Below are 20,680 nucleotides of genomic sequence, written 5' to 3'. Positions count from 1 at the left end.
ATATCTTCTCTTCACACCTATTTTCACGACTTTTCGATGCCCTTGTACTCATCGGCGTCACCATCACAACGTCGACATGGGCAAAAACAAAACAAAAAAATATAAACTATATTTAACAGCTAAACCCGAAATACTGATTAAACATTATACAAATTCTTAGATTTTCTTTTAGGAAAAAGTCTCTTAATAGTATTCAATGGAGTCACTTAATGACTGAGATGTAATCGTAGACTTAGTAATGAAGTTAGATTTAACCAACATGTTTTAGTTACCTTATCCTATACTAGTTAAATAATATACTAATTACATTATAAAATCTCCCAAAATTCATAATCCCTTCCCTCTCCAAATTTTTTTTTGACAAAATTGCCCCTAATCATTGACTTATCGATCCATTAATGCTTATTTAACTTTTACCTATATTGTTCGCTCTTTAATATACACTGTAAACTACACTGGCAACCACGTTGATGGTTCTCCCAGGCATCATTTTAGATTCATTTCATCAATGCCTTCTGTGCTCTCTCTCGTCATCTTCGTTTCCTTTTAATCCTATTCATTCCCTTTCCTGAGAAGCGATAGCTATGGAGTCAGTATCAGAACATTCCACGTTTTTACAAGTCACAGGGGTCGCGATGTCAAGAAGACTCTTGCTAGCTTCATCTACTATCGTCTCACAAATTGTCATGGCCTCCGCGTTTTTCTCAATCAAAAGGAACTCCGCACCGGAGATGCTCTCTCCCCTGCAATTCTCGGAACCATTGACAGTGCGTCAGTACATATTGCCATTTTCAGTAAGCGCTATGCTGAATCGCATAGGTGTTTGGATGAATTGTGTTGGATCTTGAGATGCAACAAGAAGAAAATTCCTGTGTTTTATGACGTTGAGCCCACAGACCTTCGTTACATTAACAATGAGAGGGGAAGTTATAAGAAAGCCTTTGAAGAACACCAACTAAAAGGAAGAGTCGGCATGGAAGACATCGAGAAATGGAAGTCGGACCTCAACAAAGCCTCAGAGATTTCTGGCCTTCTTGAGGAATCTTTGAAGGTGAATACATTCTTCATGAGGAATCTTTGATTTCTCGAAGTCGTTTCTTCCTTCCTTCCAGTAATTCCGATTATTATAACTGCATGTACGTGTTTGTTGTTTTGCAGTGACTGTTAGGATATTCCGACACATAGGAAATAGTTAAGTTCAACTTGGTCTAGTATAGAGTTAGGTATAGAGTTAGGTAAAGTGTGTTTCTTTACCGTTGTACATTTTGTAACTTACAATCCGACGGTCACGATATGTAGTGATCCGACGGTTCACTCTCTCCTCGGTATTACCGACACTTGATTCGTGGCTTGACACCCGATTGGTCCATGAGTTCTATTTAAAGCGCATGGAGGGTCATTGTTCGGGTAATCCGTGCATGAGAGAAGCTTATGTAAATTTTCATTCTTTGATTAATAAATTGCCTGTAGTAGCCACGTTGGCGCAGGCCGTGGATTGTTTCCCTCTTTGAGGGTTTTAACCACGTCAAAAATACTGGTGTATTGATCTGTGATATGATTGTGAGCGGTGTCCTTTTGGTGTTCTTTTTGAGGAACTTACCCTGTAAATTCCTACATGGTATCAGAGCTATTTGAGGGCCGCGTCTGTTGGTGATCCAAATCTGAAGCCGGTAGAACTGCATGCGGCTGTCGTTTCCTAGATCTGCTGTTTCTGACTGCTTTCGGGCCGAGAGGACTGCTCTGTTGCGTTCGGAGCATCTGTTCCAGTGAGGAACCCCTTTCGTTTCACGCGAAAAGGTTTCCGGTAGCCCTAGCTGCGTCATTTTTCAGATCGGGAGGTATACAGTGTTTTTGCAGTTTATTGTTATTTTCTCTCTGCTTATTTCGGTTTCGGTTTATTTAGCCCTTTTTTTAACCGGATCTATACCAATCATTTCTGCGTATGCTCTTTGCCCTGCGACTCTGTGCGATCTGGGCAAATCAGAAACAGAAAGGAAGGATTTTTCTCATGCGTATGCTCTTTTCCCTGCACCTTAGTGTGATCTCGGAAAATCAGAAACATTGAGAAAAATATTTAGTTTTTCGGCTAAAGCTAACTTTGAGCCGCAAGGTTCATTTTTTTAAAAATATCTAGTTTTTTGGCTAAACCTAACTTCGAGCCGCAAAGTTCATTTTTCTTTGCATATTCGTGTTGGGTTTTGTGTTTTGTGTTTTGTAGGGAAAAAGAGCTTTCTCAAGGCAAGCACGCAAACCAAGCCCCCCCCCCCCCTCTCTCTCTCTCTCTCAAATTTTTTGTATAGATCAATTGGTTCAAAGCTATTTTAAGAGAGTAGAGGTCTTGGGTTTAAGTTTCCATTTTATGGGGGCGGATTGTTTTCATTCGCGCACTTTGCCGGCAACTTCAACAATTTTTTTTCAAAAAGCCATAACTTCTTCATCCGGAAGCCTTTTTCAGAGCCGTTTTTTTTAAAACAGCCTAATTTTTCGAGATCTATCCATTGGAACAGTTACTTTCCACATCTTCAGCTTCAGTTTTTTTTTTTTTTTAAATGGAAAGTCCATGCCAAGTCATTCTTGACAGCACTAACTACTTCCAATGGGTAGCCTACATGGAAGATTTACTTAGAAGTAAAGGTCTCTACAAAATAGCCACAGACCAAGAGAAGAAACCAAAAGATGAAAACAAGGCTGCAAAATGGGAAAATAGACAAGATCAAGCACTTGGTTTGATAGGGATGTCTATTTCTCCTGATCTTAGATTCCATATTGCAGAACTTGAGACTCCTCATGAAGCATTGGAAAAAATCACTAAAGTTTTTGGGATTAAAAATGAAATTAGAGCCCATCAACTTGAAAATGAGTTGCTTACTTTGGATCCTAATAATTTTTCTTGCATTGAAGATTTCTTGTCCAAATTCAAGACCCTTAGATATCTCTTGGAAGGTGTTAAGGTTAAGAAAGAAGATAGTAACCTTATTTATTCCATCCTTACTAAGTTGGGACCAGCCTACTCTGTATTTGTTTCCACTTTCCATTCTACAAGGGAAGCTTTCATTTGTCAAGGAAAAGACTACAAGGCCCCTTCCTTTGACTCCTTTTGTGATTCCTTAATAAGAGAACAAGAAAAACTCTTACACCTTGGTCTTCTTAATCTTGGAAACTCTTCCAAGAAAGCGTTAGCCGCCCAGCAGCAACCAAATTCAAAGAATCCTAAGAAGTCATATCCTAAAAAGAATGGTCCTAAACCAAACAAGGGTCCTAAGAAAACTCAGCCTCAAAATGAAAGATCATTTCAGCAAAATGATAAGACCAATAAAAACAAATGGAAGAAGACTGATCGACATTGTAACTTTTGTAATCGAGATGGCCACTTAGAATCTAAATGCTTTAAGAAGATGGAAGCCTTGGAAGCCGCAATAAAGAAACATAACATCCACGTGGAGCATACTTCAACTTCAAATTCCGGAATGGCACTTTCTGCATGTCGTTGTCAATCATCTCAGTCTGGTTATGCATTAAATGTATCTTCTTCTTCTCCTTCTCATGAGTGGCTCATTGATTCTGGAGCCTCTTATCACATGGCCAAAAACCAAGCCATGTTTTCTTCTTTAAATGATTGTAACACCAAAAATATATATGTTGGTGATGATAGATCTCTTAATGTTGTAGGGAATGGAACTGTTCATCTAGACAATGGTCAGTTTAATGATGTATTATGTGTTTCAACCTTATCCTGCAACCTTCTATCTGTATATCAGATAACTCATTCAGGTGAAGGTAAAATTGTTGAAGTTTCACCTCATGATTTGTAAGGATAAGAGATCCTAAAAGATTCTAAACAGGTATTGGTGAGCTGATTCCACAAGGTTGTATAAGTTTCACAACTTTGGGTCATCAAATCTTCCCTCAGTATTTGTTGCTCATAATGATGAAGTGAGCAAACTTTGGCATGAGCGATTTGGTCACTTAAACTATCGCTCCCTTCAGCATCTATGTAAAGAAAATATGGTGACAGGTCTTCCTATGGTATCTTGCAGAGATGGTGTTTGTTCCGGATGTGTACTCGGAAAAAATCATCGGGACAGTTTTGACAAACGTGCCTCTTGGCACGCCTCAGCCCCTTTACAGCTTGTGCACAGTGATTTATGTGGTCCACTTCCTGTTGCTTCATTCTCTGGCTGCAAGTATTTCTTAACTTTCATTGATGATTTCTCCAGACGCACTTGGGTATACTTCTTAAAACTCAAGAGCGAAGTATTTAACACATTTTTGGCCTTCAAAGCCTTTGTTGAAAAACAATCTGGACATCAAATTCTTAAGCTAAGAACTGATAATGGTGGAGAATATGTTAAAAACGCATTCATCAACTTTTGCACCGAAAATGGAATTCAAATGCAACATACTGTTCCATACACTCCACAACAAAATGGTGTAGCTGAAAGGAAAAATCGCACCTTAAAGGAAATGGCTAATTGTATGCTACAATCTAAAGGACTCAGTCTTAGTTTTTGGGCCGAAGCAATTAATTGTGCAAATTATATAATCAATCGCACTCCTACTAAGGTTCTAAAGAATATCACTCTAGAAGAAGCTTGGAGTTCCATTAAACCAGATGTAAGTCACTTTCGTGTTTTTGGAAGTGAAGCATGGGCCCATATTCCAGATGAAAAGCATAAAGCTTTAGAACCTAAGAGTGAGAAATGTACTTTTGTTGGATATTCTGAAGATGTAAAAGGTTATAGACTTATTCCATTTAAGTCCAAAAATGTTATCATTAGAAGAGATGTAAAATTTGATGAAAATAAATCGGCCTGCGAGCCTAGTCCGGCGGATGTGCCACCTCCTCCTATCTCTTCTACTTTTGAAAACATTTATTCTTTAGATGATGAAAGTGAGGATGACAATCCTCCCCCACCTTCTCAGGATCCTCAACTTCCAAGATGGGTCCGTGCTACTCGAGATGCAACAGGTGATCTTGCCGGTGATCCTACAGATCAGCGACGTACACGTTCTTAGTTCGAAAGAGCCTCTTCTTTACTGGCTCAAGCTCCAGTAAATCATGATCCTGACACTTTTGCAGAAGCTTCAGGCCATCCACATTGGGAAGCAGCTATGAATGAAGAATATCATTCATTGTTGGCAAATGATACATGGGATCTTGTTCCTCTACCAAAGGGACGCAAACTTGTTAGATGTAAATGGGTTTACAGAACCAAGTATGGACCAGATGGGAAAGTTGATAAACATAAAGCTCGTCTTGTTGCTAAGGGCTTTTCACAGGTTGAAGGCATTGACTACACTGAAACCTTCTCCCCTGTTGCCAAAATGAACTCTATCCGCCTTGTTCTTTCCCTTGTTGCCTCTTTAAAATGGGAAGTCCATCAGATGGATGTTAAATCTGCCTTCTTGCATGGGGACTTGCAGGAAGAAATCTATATGGAACAACCCATTGGCTTCATACAAACAGACTCCAGCCTTGTTTGTCGACTTAAGAAATCCTTTTATGGTCTCAAGCAAGCTCCTCGGGCTTGGTATGCCAAAATGGATAGCTTTCTTTTAGAATCTGGCTTTTCTAGGTGTCATTCTGACAATACTGTCTACACCAAGAAAGTGGGCAACTCTCTTATCATCCTTGTTCTTTATGTTGATGATCTTATCCTTACTGGTAGTGATCCCAAACTTATAAACCATGTGAAGTCTAGCCTCAAAAGGAAATTTGAAATGACAGACTTAGGACACTTACACTATTTTCTCGGTCTTCAAGTCTTGCAATCCAAGGAGGGTATTTCCCTTTCCCAGTCCAAGTATGCTTGTGATATTCTTCGTCATTTTCACATGGAAGACTGTAAGCCAGCCCCTTCTCCCTTTCAGTCTGGAGTCAAACTTTCAGTCTCTTGTACTTCCCCTGAAGTTGATGCTACATTATATCGTCAACTTGTAGGAAAACTCTTGTATTTAACCCATACTCGTCCTGATCTTTCCTTTGCTGTTGGCCTTGTTGCTCGTTTTATGCAAAACCCCCGTGAAAGTCATTGGAAAGCAACCAAAAGAATACTTCGTTATGTTCCAGGTACAGTACAATTTGGGATTCATTACAGTGCCAAAGCAACTCCTTTATTAGTTGGTTTCACTGATTCTGATTGGGCTGGTGACCCTGATGATCGGAAGTCTACTGCCAGTTATGTCTTCACTCTTGGTTCAGGACCTATTACATGGGCTTGTAAGAAACAGGCTGCCATCTCTCTTTCGTCAGCAGAAGCAGAGTATCGTGGTGCCGTGGAAGCTAGTAAGGAAGCCTTGTGGCTTCGTCAGATCCTATCAGAGTTTGGCTTTGAGCAGCAGCATCCAACCACACTTTGGTGTGATAATCAAAGTGCCATTCAGCTATGCAAAGATCCATTCCAGCATCAGCGCAGTAAACACATTGAACTACACATGCACTTCATCAGAAAGCTCATTCATGACCATGTTCTTGAAGTGCAATATTGTTCAACAGATGATCAGGTTGCAGACATCTTCACAAAGGCTCTCACAGAGGCGAAGTTCACTAAACTTCGATATATGCTTGGAGTTCAGGAAGTTGTCAGTAAGGGGGGATAGGCTCTAGTGCCTCCTTCTTTCTCCTATTGTGTCATATTTGTAAATCCTTCAATCCTATCCCAAGTTGTTCTTAAGGGGGGATGTTAGGATATTCCGACACATAGGAAATAGTTAAGTTCAACTTGGTCTAGTATAGAGTTAGGTATAGAGTTAGGTAAAGTGTGTTTCTTTACCGTTGTACATTTTGTAACTTACAATCCGACGGTCACGATATGTAGTGATCCGACGGTTCACTCTCTCCTCGGTATTACCGACACTTGATCCGTGGCTTGACACCCGATTGGTCCATGAGTTCTATTTAAAGCGCATGGAGGGTCATTGTTCGGGTAATCCGTGCATGAGAGAATCTTATGTAAATTTTCATTCTTTGATTAATAAATTGCCTGTAGTAGCCACGTTGGCACAGGCCGTGGACTGTTTCCCTCTTTGAGGGTTTTAACCACGTCAAAAATACTGGTGTATTGATCTGTGATCTGGTTGTGAGCGGTGTCCTTTTGGTGTTATTTCTGAGGAACTTACCCTGTAAATTCCTACAGTGACCATGGAGAGTTTTTGGAGGAGTGAAATAGATAATGAAATTAAGAACCAGAGGGAGTTAAATGGCACAACGATTGTGGGGATTGCAAGAATGGCAGGAGTAGGCAAGTCAACTCTGGTTACATATCTCTACAACCTGAAACGTCCGGATTTTAGTAGGTCTTGTTTTTTGTCCGACGTCAGGAAAAAAGATTTTATCATCTTTGTAGCAGAAGATCCTGCGAGATCTGCTGGGCTGTGATTTCCATGTTGAAGATACTAGACATGTGTAAATGTGTTAGAAAACCTGCACATATGGATCTAGCTAGTAAAGGTTGAACACACAACTTTGCAGAGCAAAAACACTAAAACAAAATCGAAAGAACAAAAGAATAATTCATTAGAAAATAGGTTACAATACTCATGATATAGCATTACTGGGTGAAGATCCCAATGTAATGCACCATAGTGGTAATCAATGAGAAAACTCAACACCTACCACAAGTTCCGGAGAGAACTAGCCAGTTGTGGAGTGAAAGAAGGAGCAAATCAGGGAGTAAATCATGCAGAAGAACTAACCAGTTGCGGAGTTAAAGGAGCAAATCAGGGAGTAAATCATGCAGAAGAACTAACCAGTTGCGGAGTTAAAGAAGGAGTAAATCATGCAGAAGGAATCTTGCATGTAGTTCCATGCTCTAACTAAGAGTCCACATGTAGGCCAAAGTCAGAAACACAATCAATCATCGGGTTTAAAGAGATCGCAATGCTCCCAAGCGAGACTCCCTGGGATCTGGATCAATGGCTGAAGAGTACGATCTGCGAAGCCAATATGACGTTGACATATGTACAACATTGCACATGGTTTGTAGCATCTTTGGCACTGCACTTGAGGACTGCATTATCACAACAGAAACTTTCTACCCAGGCCGAAGCGTTGGAAATGGCGATAAGGTTACATGAGACCCCGATACAAGACCCTGGGTTGGGAGTTCAACAAATCCATGCGGAACTACAAAATCTTGTTTGGAAATGCAAATTTTGAAGCAGGACCAGGCCAGAGGTGTGCGAGGAAGTATGGTGCATAAAATGCAAAGGCTAGGGCCATGATAAGGATCATTGTCCAGTGTTCGCGAACTACTTGGCAAGAGGAGGGTCAATGCCGCTGAGACCGGAGGCGCAGGGAGGGCCGAGTACAACACCCGCTTTATGGTGTGTGATCTGTCATATAGGAGGGAAACATACAATGGAAAATTGTCATTTGCTGCATAAATATACACAAGCACCCCAAAAATTGTTTTGTAATTTTTGCAGGTCGGTAGGCCACGATGAGCGCACTTGCCATAGTTATGAGCTAATGATTGATCGAACCCCAACCTATATGATGCAAACCGAAATGTGAGCCCTCGACCGAGATGCGAGGATGGCGTGCACTGGATTTTACGGGTGAGGTCAGGGACGAGGTGGAACGGGACCAGGAAGGGGTCGCGGACAATTACTTTGTTACAATTGCGGAGGACCAGGGCACTATGCCCACGGTTGTACCAACCCAACGAGGATATCATGTTTATATTGTGCTCAGTTTTATCATGAAACAATAGATTGTCCTACATTAATCACAAAGATGTGTGAAAAAGGGGTATTCCAGCCTCCACCGACTCAGAATATACGAATGATGAGGTCTGAGCCGCGCGCAGAAGACCCGAATGTAAACATGATGCTCAGAAGTGGTGCAACCATGGGAGAGGATAAGGAGAAGTAGCCAGAGGAAAGTACATGGGTTCGCAAGGCTCCTACAAAGGAACCTGAGTTTGACTTAGAATGCGCAAAGGAGTCATTCATGGAAGCTAAGAAGAGCTTCTCAGAGGCCTCCACTTCAGGTAGTAAGGATCAACCAGAGCCAAGAATGGATCCTTCAATGCTCACTACCTTTATGGAGACATGCATGAAACTGTTGCGTGACAACAAGGCGGTTAAAGGACTACAGGAACTGATCACTAGGTGCGCGGGGTCAAGGGAACCGAATGTAGTCCGAAAATTAGGGAATCATGAATTGCGCACTAGAAGGGAGATGAGGTTGACTGCACAGATTGGTGAGTATGAAATGGATCAGGTAATCCTAGATCTTGGTTCAGACGTGAATGTATTACCGAAGAAAACATGGGAATGAATGGGCAGGCCCGCGTTATAGTGGTCCCCTATTCAATTACGAATGGCAAACCAATAGAATATTTTGCCCATGGGAAGGTTGCAAGTGGTAACAATTGATATTGAAGGCGCGAGCGCGTAAGCAGATTTTGAAGTAATAGAGATTGTCAATGACAACAATCCCTATCATGCATTGTTAGGAATAGACTGGGCCACCGATATGAATGGAATCATCAATTTGAAGAAGAGAAAAATGATCTTCGAGAAAAAGTCACTACGCGTAGTAGTCCCACTGGACCCAACTGAAGGAGCGCGCTACACTGAACCAATGCGTGATGATGATCTCAATTGTATATACAAGATAACTCTGTGAGACTGGGATTGGGTGAATCTGACTGCAAATGGGAGGATCTCGTGGGAGCACGAAATCTCCTGCACTTCAGATTCAGACGAGGAAGTAGAGCGATGGAAGAATTAGTTGCACAAAGTAACGACGTTTAATTGCAACATGATGATCAGATCACTGCGTTTCGCGTCAATGGAGGCAAGAGAGTTGCTGACATATGATGGATTGACAGAGGTGGATGAGTTCCTGAGAAAATTTGAAAGCGCAGTACAGAAACAATAGCGGTTCGATACGTTGAAATGGGCATTGTGCGCAACACCCGCACGATGGTGGGGTATGCATCAAGAAAACTTTGAGGACTAGCGTGGATGTAGAAGGATGATGCACTTACAATTTGGAAGCCCCAAACTTCAAACAAGAGTCGGTCAGCGAGGACGAAACAACTTGCGCACCCACCTGTCTCGATGGGTATAGACATGTGCTAGGAAGTCCACACAAGCACACCCCAAATTCAGGATCGAAAATCGGAACATGACACGACAGCAGGAGAGGCGATGCACACCACAAACATCCCACGTAGAAGTATTCAAGAAGGTATGCGGAATCCTTTACAGATTTCACCAGGCGAGACGAACTGATTGGGACCTACGCGTACCAACGGTCCAATGGGCCTATAGGGCCATGTGCAAAAACCTGAGCACGGAGATGATTCCAAAGTTGAGGAGTAGGATCGAGACCAAAATTTTGGAAAAAAGGAATCGTCACACAATAGCTCCCACAGTTGGGACAATACACGAGGACCAGAATGAAGGAATTATGCAGCTACATGAGGGCGAACTTATGTGGATTCAGGAAGCCATTCGGCGAGGGAATCTTAAGCTTCGTGAACTCGAAGAGGATCGGGTACGACTAAGGAAGAAAATCATGTTAATGGATGTGGAGATCAAAAACTAGAAAACGAAATCGTGCAAGCATGTCTCGTCGATAAACTAAGGATGGCAAGACCAGATACGAAGAGCCATACTACTGCATTAGGATATTTTCACCGAGCATTTGTGACTTTGCTACTATGGCTACGACTACACCTTACCTGACAAAGTAACTAGGGGAGCACACCACATAAGGAGGAATGCGCAGTGATGACTGTCGCAAGGGTAATTGAGGAGTGCCCGTGGACCATGCTGGAAGGTGGATTGAAGTCTCGCACATGTGGTGCGATCACCTAACTAACCGTCAAAAGCATAGTCTCAGTGCTCCAAGCAGTTGAAAGAGAGCGCGGGACTATAAAAGAGCTTGCGTGGGAGCTGCGCAATAAGGAGGTTGCACATAGGATCAACATGTCACAGGGGTTGTGCCCACACATAAGGGGTTGCGCTTCCACGCGGGTAGGCTGGGAGGTGACCGTTAGTGTCACTTTTCATGACAAGATGTCCAATTTAAGACAAAGAGGAGCGGGCGGCAGGAAATTAAGACACGAAGTCAGAACTAGATTTGGGATGATCTGCCGCCAATCTAGCATTAATGGGCCGAATATGGGGGGAACGGTCGAATTTGAATTCAAAAAGTCCTATAAATCACAGGTGGCTATCTAGCGAACAACCCTTGGCGTTTTGATAATTCATTTGTTACGCTATCAAGTGGGCATGGACCTTACAAATTTTGAGGCTTTGAGAGCAAGTTTGGTGTTTGAGACATTGCCGAAGGAGACGCAAGACCTCCTAAATAGAATGATGTCAACAACCGAGGAAGCCGCGTAGAGCCCTATGTTTTCAGTGGGGGATGCACCAGAAATTCAAAAATCACCCTAGATGTCGAGGCCCAAAAAGGATCCACAAGCAGCAAGACCAGTCTGCATGTCTTCGCGAAATCCACGGTTTGGTAAAATTTCTATGGAAGACAAGGGCAAGACTGTTAATCTTGAGATGGATGATGAGGAGGAGGACCACAAGGCTTTCGTAGAAGAGATCGAGGTGGATGAAGAAATGGAGGAATGCATTCAGTCAGTGTGCGTTGTAGTAAAACTACCCAAGTATGTCCCTCTATGGAAAGGGAAAGCAAAAGTTCCCAAGGATTTGTATGTCGTTAAGAGCTCACTCCAAACCCCACTCCTCCGAGATGGAATTTTGTTTGAAGGTTCAACCCTGGGTTGCGTGCCCACGATGAAATTTGAAGATTGGGACCTCATATGTTTTAATGATATGTTTTTACTATAATGGAATGGATGGATGTCATGCTTAAATTTTCATCATTATATTTTCTTTTACATAAATAATAACTCTATCCCACCAAAAATAAAGGGGATAAAGGAAAGATTTCTAGTAAATAAGGGAGAGTGTCATTACTCACTTTATGCTTAATTTTCATATAAATATTGTAGAAAATATTTTTGTATGGACTATATCAAATTTAATAATTTCTTCCGATTAAATAATTAATTTGAATTTAAATCAAATTCACCACTTTAGGCTCTATATTTTTCTTGTATGCATCGGAGTACCTTCATTTCTCTCCATGTAACCCAGAAATGTATTATGTGACTAGAGAAACCATATAACCATGATATTTATTAATTCTTTAGCATATGCATAATATGCCTTAACTTCTCCCAATATATTAGGTATGAGACCAAATCAGGTAAAATAATATACAAAATATTACGAAGTTACCCTTTTACTTCCGCACATATTTTATTTCTGCAGAAACTTTATATTTGCATATGTCTTTCCTCCACACATTCTTTAATTCCTCATATGCCTTACCTTCAACAATATTAGACTTGGTAATATTTTTTTAGCAATGAGACTTATTGTTGAAGATAATGGAGAATACCCTAGAATAGATAGAGTTGGTTCACGTAACCTCAAGATAGGAATTAGTTTCTATTTCTTAGGATGTTGTTCTAACTTCCCTAAAACCATGTTTTCTATTTAATGTGTAATGTGCATGAACAATGTAGAGCATTCTGCAGAGGCAGACTCTCCTGGTTCAGACTCTCTTTCGTAAAGCTGATCAGTGGGTTTTATCTCATTTAATACAAACATTGCCATTTTTATCATGGTAACAGAGCGTCAGGGCTGAGGAACCTATACGTTGTCTGGTGGGTGCGATTAAACCAAAATCATCACAGCGCGACAATAGCACTATTACACTTCCCGAAAAATTTATCTTTCGACCGTCGCAGGTTTTCAGTGTACATCTGCGACAATATAAGATATTAGGTGTATATTTGCGACAGTCTCGGATATTGGGCATACATCTGCGACGACATCTCAGATATTAGGTGTATATCTGCGATAGTCTCAGAAAATTGATGTATATCTATGACGACCGTGTAAATAACAACAAAAGGCTCCGAGAGAAGTCTGCAGAGGCTGAAAACAGAAGGTTGTCTGGAGATTGTGAAGGAATCCACGGTGATCTGCGGGTGTGCTATGAGATCAAACAACATTGAAAATCAGTGATCTGTCTCTGTCACAGATCTGGGGTAAATCTAACATCTTCTTTTACTTGTCGATTTTTTTTTTGTCTAAATCACCAAGATGAATAATTGAAGCATGCTTGAATGAGGATAACAAGCTCGATGGTTCCAATTATGCAAATTGGAAATTCAAGATGCAGACTCTGCTAGACATGCAGAGTGCTTGGACGATTGCGAATGGGGATGAGCCGAAGCCCGTTACTGGATCAACATCGATCCCAGATTGGGAGAAGTGAGAAGGTAAAGAAAGGACGTTGTTGAAGATGTTAGTGAAAGACTGCATCATACCACACATTAGAGAGTGTAAGACAGCTAACGAGATCTGGGGAATTCTGATGGAGTTGTATGAGATCAGGAATTGAAATCATCTTCTGTTCCTCAAGAGTAAGATCCTATCCCTGAAGATGGAGGAGAATGAAACAATTGCTTCATTTGTAGCAAGGATCAAAGACCTGAAGAACAAATTGGCAGATATTGGTCATACAGTTGACGATACAGATCTTGTAACAATTACCATGAATGGTGTCACTAATGATTACCAAATGTTCATCACTGGGATAAATGCCAGAGAAAAGATCCTGAAATTTGAAGAGCTGACAGGAATACTGATGCAGGAAGAAGAAAGAAGATCAACTCTGAAGCCCCAGAGTGTCAATCTTTCATTAATGGCGAAGAAAAACTTCTTCAAAGGGAAAGGAAGCCCACAACAGCAAAACGGACCAAACTCACAGAAAAGACCGAATCAGACCCAAGGTATGCATTCGAATAAGAACTAATTTGAAACTAAATGTTTTTATTGCAGAATTCTGGGTCATATTGCGAGGGAGTGCAGGAAGAAGAAATATCATGAAGAACAACAGAAGCAGAAAAAACATGCAGGTCATCTCGCGAATGACAATCATGTGCAGAATTTCAGATTGTTCATGGCAGGTCGTGATGAGAATGTTGATGCAGACATCTGGTACGTCGATTCAGGAGCGTCAACACATATGACAAGGAACAAGCATTGGTTCGAAGATTTTAAAGAAATCAACGAAGGAGCACAGATTTACCTAGGTGATGATAGAAGTCATCAGATCAAAGGATGTGGGAAAGTTTTTGTCATTCTACCTAATGATAATATCAAACAAATTCATAATGTTATGTATGTGTCTGGTGTAACAAAGAACTTGATTTCTGTATCCATGATTACAGATCAAGATCTGAAAGTTGAATTTTTTTAAATCTCACTGTTATATTAAAGATCTGCTGGATGGCATGAAGACAATTGCTACAGGAATCTGAACAGGAGGTCTGTACAAGTTGGATGTAAGATCTGCACCAGGTCGAGCATTGACAGCAGCAAGCCTGACTACAGAAAATCTATGGCATCAGAGATTTGGCCACATCAACTACAATGATTTGTTGTTACTACAAAAGAAGGAAATGGTAAGAGATCTTCCTATGCTAAAGCAAGTACATAATAATTGTGATGCCTGTACATTAGGAAAGATGCATAGAGAAGAATTCCATGTTCGAGTAGAAAAGAAACAGAGAGATTTGTTTGAATTAGTGCACACAGACCTTTGTGGACCCATGCAGACAAAATCAATAGGAGGTGCACTATATTTTCCACTGTTTATTGATGACTGTACGAAGTTTTCTTGGGTGTATTTCTTAAGTAAGAAGAGTCATACATTCAAATACTTTAAGCAGTTTAAAAATATGATTGAAAGACAAACAGGGAAACAGATAAAAATTCTTCGTTCTGATCAAGGGGGAGAATACAGGAAGGATGAGCTTATCAGATATTGTAAAGATCATGGAATTTTGTAGCAATTCACAGTACCCCATACTCCATAGCAGAATGGAGTAACAGAAAGAAAGAACAGAACACTGGTGGAATGTGCTAGAAGTATGTTGAAAGGTAAGAATCTTTCGAATGGTTTTTGGGCTGAAGCAGTGAATACTACAGTTTATTTGAAAAATAGGAGTCCTACAAAGAGTGTTGAGTCTAAAACTCCTTATGAAGCATTATATGGATTTAAGCCTGCAGTAAAACACTTAGGAATATTTGGATCTAAAGCATTTGCCCACATTCCAAAGGAAGATAGAAGAAAATTAAATTCAAAAGCCATCAGATGTACCTTTATAGGGTATTGTTCACAGTATAAAGCTTACAAATTATTTAATCCCTCTACTCAAAATATTTTTGTTAGTAGAGATGTCAAATTCCATGAGCAGGATCATGAAGAATATAATGAGCACAATGAGGAATGGGACATTCTTCTATCTACTTATGCTTCGCACGAATGTGATTGGAATTTGATGCTACTTATGGACGGGTTGAGCTGCATCCTGAGGTCTTGCTTTCCGTACTTGATGGAAGAAGAAGCAAAGAACAATCAAGGTCAGCAACAGACAAAGGCAGAGGATGAACAACAACAGCAACAACAACAACAATAGGAAGAAAAAGTAAATGATGATCAAATAAGGTTTGAAGCCACCCCACCACTCAGGAGATCAGGTAGGAAAGCTCAAATGCCTGCAAGATATAGGGAAAATGCTTTTATAACTAGTATGATGAATGTGGTTGAACCGTCTAGTTATAAAGAAGCAAATGAATGTAGTGAATGGAAAATAGCCATGGAACAGGAATATGATTCAATAATCAGAAATAACACTTGGGAATTGGTTGAACTTCCTAGAGGAAAACAAACCATAGGTTGTAAATGGTTATATAAACCAAAGATTAATGCAGATGGAACTATAGAAAAACTAAAAGCTAGGTTGGTAGCAAAGGGGTACTCACAAAAAGAAGGGATAGACTATGAAGAAACCTTCGCCCCAATAGCTAAATTAAACACTATCATAATGTTAATTGCTTTAGCTACTAAGAAACATTGGATGATACACCAACTAGATGTAAAGTCTGCATTTTTTAATGGAGAACTAAAAGAAGAGGTTTATCTAGAGCAACCGGAAGGGTTTGTCCGAAAAGGAAAAGAACATTTAGTCTGTAGATTGAAGAAAGCACTTTATGGACTAAAACAAGCTCCAAGGTCTTGGTATGAGAAGATTGATTCATATTTTCTGCAAGCTGGCTATAATAGAAGTAAAAATGACCCTAATCTTTACACCATGAAAGATGAACAAGGGCGCGTAGTGTTGATTTCATTGTATGTAGATGATTTGATCATTATAGGTGATGCTACATATCTAATCGATGAAATCAAGCAACAGATGTCACAGGTGTTTGAAATGAAACACCTTGGTGAACTCAGATATTGTTTAGGTCTTGAGATTCGGAGAGATTCAGGTCAAACATTTCTGTCCCAAGCAAATTATGTCAAAGGCCTGTTGGAAAAGTTTAGGATGGATCAGTGTAAGCCTGCAGCGGTACCATTGTAGTAGAACATCAAATTGCAGTGTGAGGATGGCTCAAAAGCAGCAGATGTAATACTTTATAGAGAACTAGTTGGGAGTCTAATCTACCTAACCACCACTAGACCTGATTTGGCTTATGCAGTCAATGTGCTAAGTCAATTTATGTCTAAGCCACTTGAAAGCCATTGGAATGCAATGAAAAGTGTTTTGAGGTATCTACAAGGTACTGTAGATTACGGTATTATTTACATTGACTCCTCTGATGTTAGATTGACAGGATTTGCAGATTCAGATTGGGCTGGAAATGTAGATGATCGCAGATCTATAACAGGTTATGCATTCAACATTGGATCCGGGGTGATCACATGGAGCAGCAAGAAGCAGAACACAGTCTCCTTGTCCTCAGTGGAAGCAGAGTATCAAGCCATGTGTGCAGCAACGTGTGAGGCAATTTGGTTGCAGAGACTTCTCTAGGATGTTGGGGAAGAACAAACAGACACAACAATAATCAGATGTGACAATCAGAGTTCAATCAAACTTTCCAATAATCCGGTGTTTCACAAAAACACTAAACATATTAATACACAATTCTACTTTGTCAGGGAGAAAGTGCAATCTAAAGAAATCCATTTGGAATATTGTAATACATGTGATAATGTTGCAGATATTTTCACTAAGCCTCTTGGAAAAGTTAAGTTTCAAATGTTTAGGGAGATGTTAGGCATATTTGTGAACCCATTCTCCATTAAGGGGGAGTGTTGAAGATAATGGAGAATATCCTAAAATAGGTAGAGTTGGTTCACGTAACCTCAGGATAGGAATTAGTTTCTATTTCTTAGGATGTTGAACTCTAACTTCCCTAAAACCATGTTTTCTATTTAATGTGTAATGTGCATGAACAATGTAGAGCATTCTGCAGAGCCAGACTCTTCTGGTTCAGACTCTCTTTCGTAGAGCTGACTAGTGGGTTTTATTTCATTTAATACAAACATTGCCATTTTTATCACTTATCACACAAGCCTATAAACTTCAATATAAGCACAAACATGTTTCCTTTAATGGAATTAATAAATCTTGTTTCTAGAAATTTAAAGTTGATCTCGGAAGTATAAATTCCTCAACAATTCTTATAAGTAAACACTGGAAAATTACATATATGTTTAATACTTTGCGCTTTTCATCCATATGCTATGTTTCTTTTTCCATGTTTTTAGCTATATGAACTCTATAAATAAATTTCTAGCTATCTCATTGAATTATTCTATCTTTTCCTTTGCAATGTAATTTTTTGCATTTCTTAAAGCTTCTATCAAATTTTGAAATCCTATGATTGGTTAAACAAATTGTAACATTTTTTCCATTTTATCTCATTTCATAACAAAATTACAAATCATGGTCTAAAGGTAGGGCCTAGCTACTTTGCAGCTATTACCCTTGTTAAAAATATTCTTTGGATGTAAGGATAAAATATAATGGGTTAGTATTTGGTATAATTTATGAAATTAAAGTCAAATATTATTATAAAGTATAAATGCTAATGATTTTTTTATGAATATTATAGGTTGAAATCACATTTTGATTTTGTAGTAAGAATTATAATTTCTTTTAATTGTGTAATAGTTCATTTTCCTTGTACATAGGGAAATAACTCAGTAGCCAAAGACTTGGAAACATTTGATAAGAGTGTAAGTCAGCCTCGTTATGGAACACCGACAAGTCATTTGAGGGGGAATGGTTTTCCTTGATAGTGATGAGAACACCCCTTTAGATACCACTATTGATTTCAAGGGGTAGAATTTTCCTTAAATAACAGTAATGAGTGAATGTACATTCACATATAATTACAAGTGATTTATATCCTTACTACCAAATTATGATAGATTCTGCCAATTTAAAAAAAATACATCAATAATACAATAAATATATTTACTAAAATATGAAAACACTTGAAACTAATGAATACTATAGTAGGTAGATTCGATTGAGTTGTTGAGATAATTTCTGAACAACCAATCTTCTTGTTTTGGAATCAGTTGGATCTCACTAGCACCATAAATATGTGATGTATCTATGTGATTTGAAGAGTGTAATAGAAATTTTCCTTTGTCTATGCATCTCTATGTTTTTCTACATGGAATCAGTGTTGGTAGCTTTGGGTTTACCTTTTTCAGGAGAGCCCAAGGAAATGCAAAAGCAATGAATTTAAATTTGATCTTGCAAATTATGAGCTTGCCACCATACTAGCAGTAGATAAACTACAATAATTAATCAAGAAGAGACCGATCTAGCTCATATCCTCTATGCTTTAGGGTGACTTTGCTGAGAGTAAAAACGTGGTGGAGAGCTCTGTGCATATGGATCCTAGGGTTGTAGATTTTGTTGTATGATAGTTTGATGCATGAGATTCAATATAGTGAATCTATGCCAAGACATGGTGAATCTCACGAAACTGACTTTACTTAGCATAGTGGAATTCATGGTGGTGTAGTGTTCTACGGAGCTGCGTATGAATTAGAAGGGAAAATCTGTGTGGATTTTGTATCTCGTGATTTCAATGATTGACCTGTAGAAGTTTCCCTCTATTAAATTCTACTAACGAAGGAGATCTAGCCTTGGTATTGCAACCAACCAACAAAAAAATTGTGAAGCATGCAGAGTGTTATTCTACTTGGATTCAGTAGAGGGCCAAGCCATTTTTTCACCTTGTTTGAAGTAGGCCGACTAGTGTAGATCAGAGGGTTCACACCAGAAGCTCGAGTAAATGTTGAGGAGGCGTTACCGTAAGTAGAAAAACAACCAGAACAAAGAGCTTAGTAACTGCATGGAGAGAAAATGATAAAAACGCAAATTGGCGTTAGAATTGTGCAGGTGCCAGCTAGGGCACTTCACTGGTACTCATTGGAGGACAAAGAATGAGCTAAAGTATGGAATAATTTCAGCATAAATATTTCTGTAATGCCAATTCAAACGTTGCAAGAAATCCATCAAAGTCTAACAACTAAGCTAAAGGAGTGGGAGCAGTGAACCTCGATGATGAAAATACAGACAGAAAAGGAGAAAGTTGCACTGAAGAAGTAGTTGGAGGAGGTGGCTAAGCACATAGATGATGCAATTCAGTGACAAGAAAAGTTGGAAAAAGCCATCCAAGAGAGTTGTAGTATAGTCCTGGATGTGAAGATCGATGATGAGGAACCACCAATAAAAAAGGCTACGAAGCTCACCCTCGAGATCAAGGAATTGAAGAATACATTGGTGAAGCTAAAATTTGATTATGAAGTGCAGATATCAGAGATGAAAATAAGGCTGCAACCAACCACGCCACCAGAAGTACAGGAGCAGAGACATAAAGATTTAAAGGCAACACTGAAAGGCATATCTGACACAGTGGCAGATTGCAGGAATCTATTGGATGACACGATGCAGATTTGGACCTCACTGCAGGAGGATCCAAACATCTAGAAAATCGAGGAAGAATTACAGGTGAAGCAGAAGTAGCGCGACGAGATCCTGGAAGCTATAAAGACCTTACCAGTCTTGCAGAGACTCGCCAGCATTACTGAAGGGAAGAACCTCCAAAAGCAGATAGATGAGCTTCGGAGGAAGGAGCAAATATTGCAAGCAAGGACTCAGCCATGGCAGGATGAGGTGCTCAAACTGTCTCAGGCAGTGGATGACAGGCTCAAAGAATTGAAGAAAAGGGAGGTAGAGATACTGCAGAAGGCTGTTGGCCCAACCACAGAGGCATTGCTGGAGAAAATGTGCAAGCATGAGAAACAAATGGCAGAAACGGTGTAACAGTATAATGCAGTGTACAACAAAATTGCAACGAATATCAAGGGAACTGAAGCTGAGTGACTAGGGACGAGTCACGGGTGAGTGTTGGTGGCCTATTGGGCACAACCTAACTTGGTCCAAGTTTTGGGTCAAAGACTTCGCATTTTGAGGTGCAGAGCCGATGAAGTTATATTCATCATGTGATTTTTTTGGGGCTTTAGGGCGGGTCGAAGCCCCTTATTTTGTAACGGGTTTCAAGTATTAGTCATTGTTTTGTTGGATCCATGGTTTGTGGACCATGGCTTTGGTCATGATCTAATGTATATAAGGAGATGCAATACTTTGTAATTGAATAAGGTCATCATAAGTTAATTGAATCTTTGTATTCACGTTTGTAGTCTGTATTTTTGGGAAAGGCTCTGCAGTTGACTGCATGGAGGCCTGGAAGAGTCTGC

At 39.8% G+C, this 20,680-nt stretch overlaps 1 protein-coding gene across 1 annotated transcript in view; it reads left to right on the top strand.

Annotated features, from left to right (window-relative positions):
- LOC149244573 (uncharacterized) overlaps positions 1-20,246 on the top strand; it is a 57,559-nt gene extending 37,313 nt beyond the window's left edge. Inside the window, exon 8 of the mRNA XM_089371591.1 lies at positions 19,992-20,246. Coding sequence (XP_089227717.1) covers positions 19,992-20,246 — 255 coding nt within the window. The remainder of the gene's footprint in view (positions 1-19,991) is intronic.
- The last annotated feature ends 434 nt before the right edge of the window (positions 20,247-20,680 follow it).

Source organism: Pinus tabuliformis, chromosome 8 (assembly GCF_031772625.1).
Source record: "Pinus tabuliformis cultivar Carrire ecotype Pingquan chromosome 8, CPIR1, whole genome shotgun sequence".
Classification (NCBI taxonomy): domain Eukaryota; kingdom Viridiplantae; phylum Streptophyta; class Pinopsida; order Pinales; family Pinaceae; genus Pinus; species Pinus tabuliformis.
This window is presented reverse-complemented; position numbering and strand designations above follow the sequence as displayed.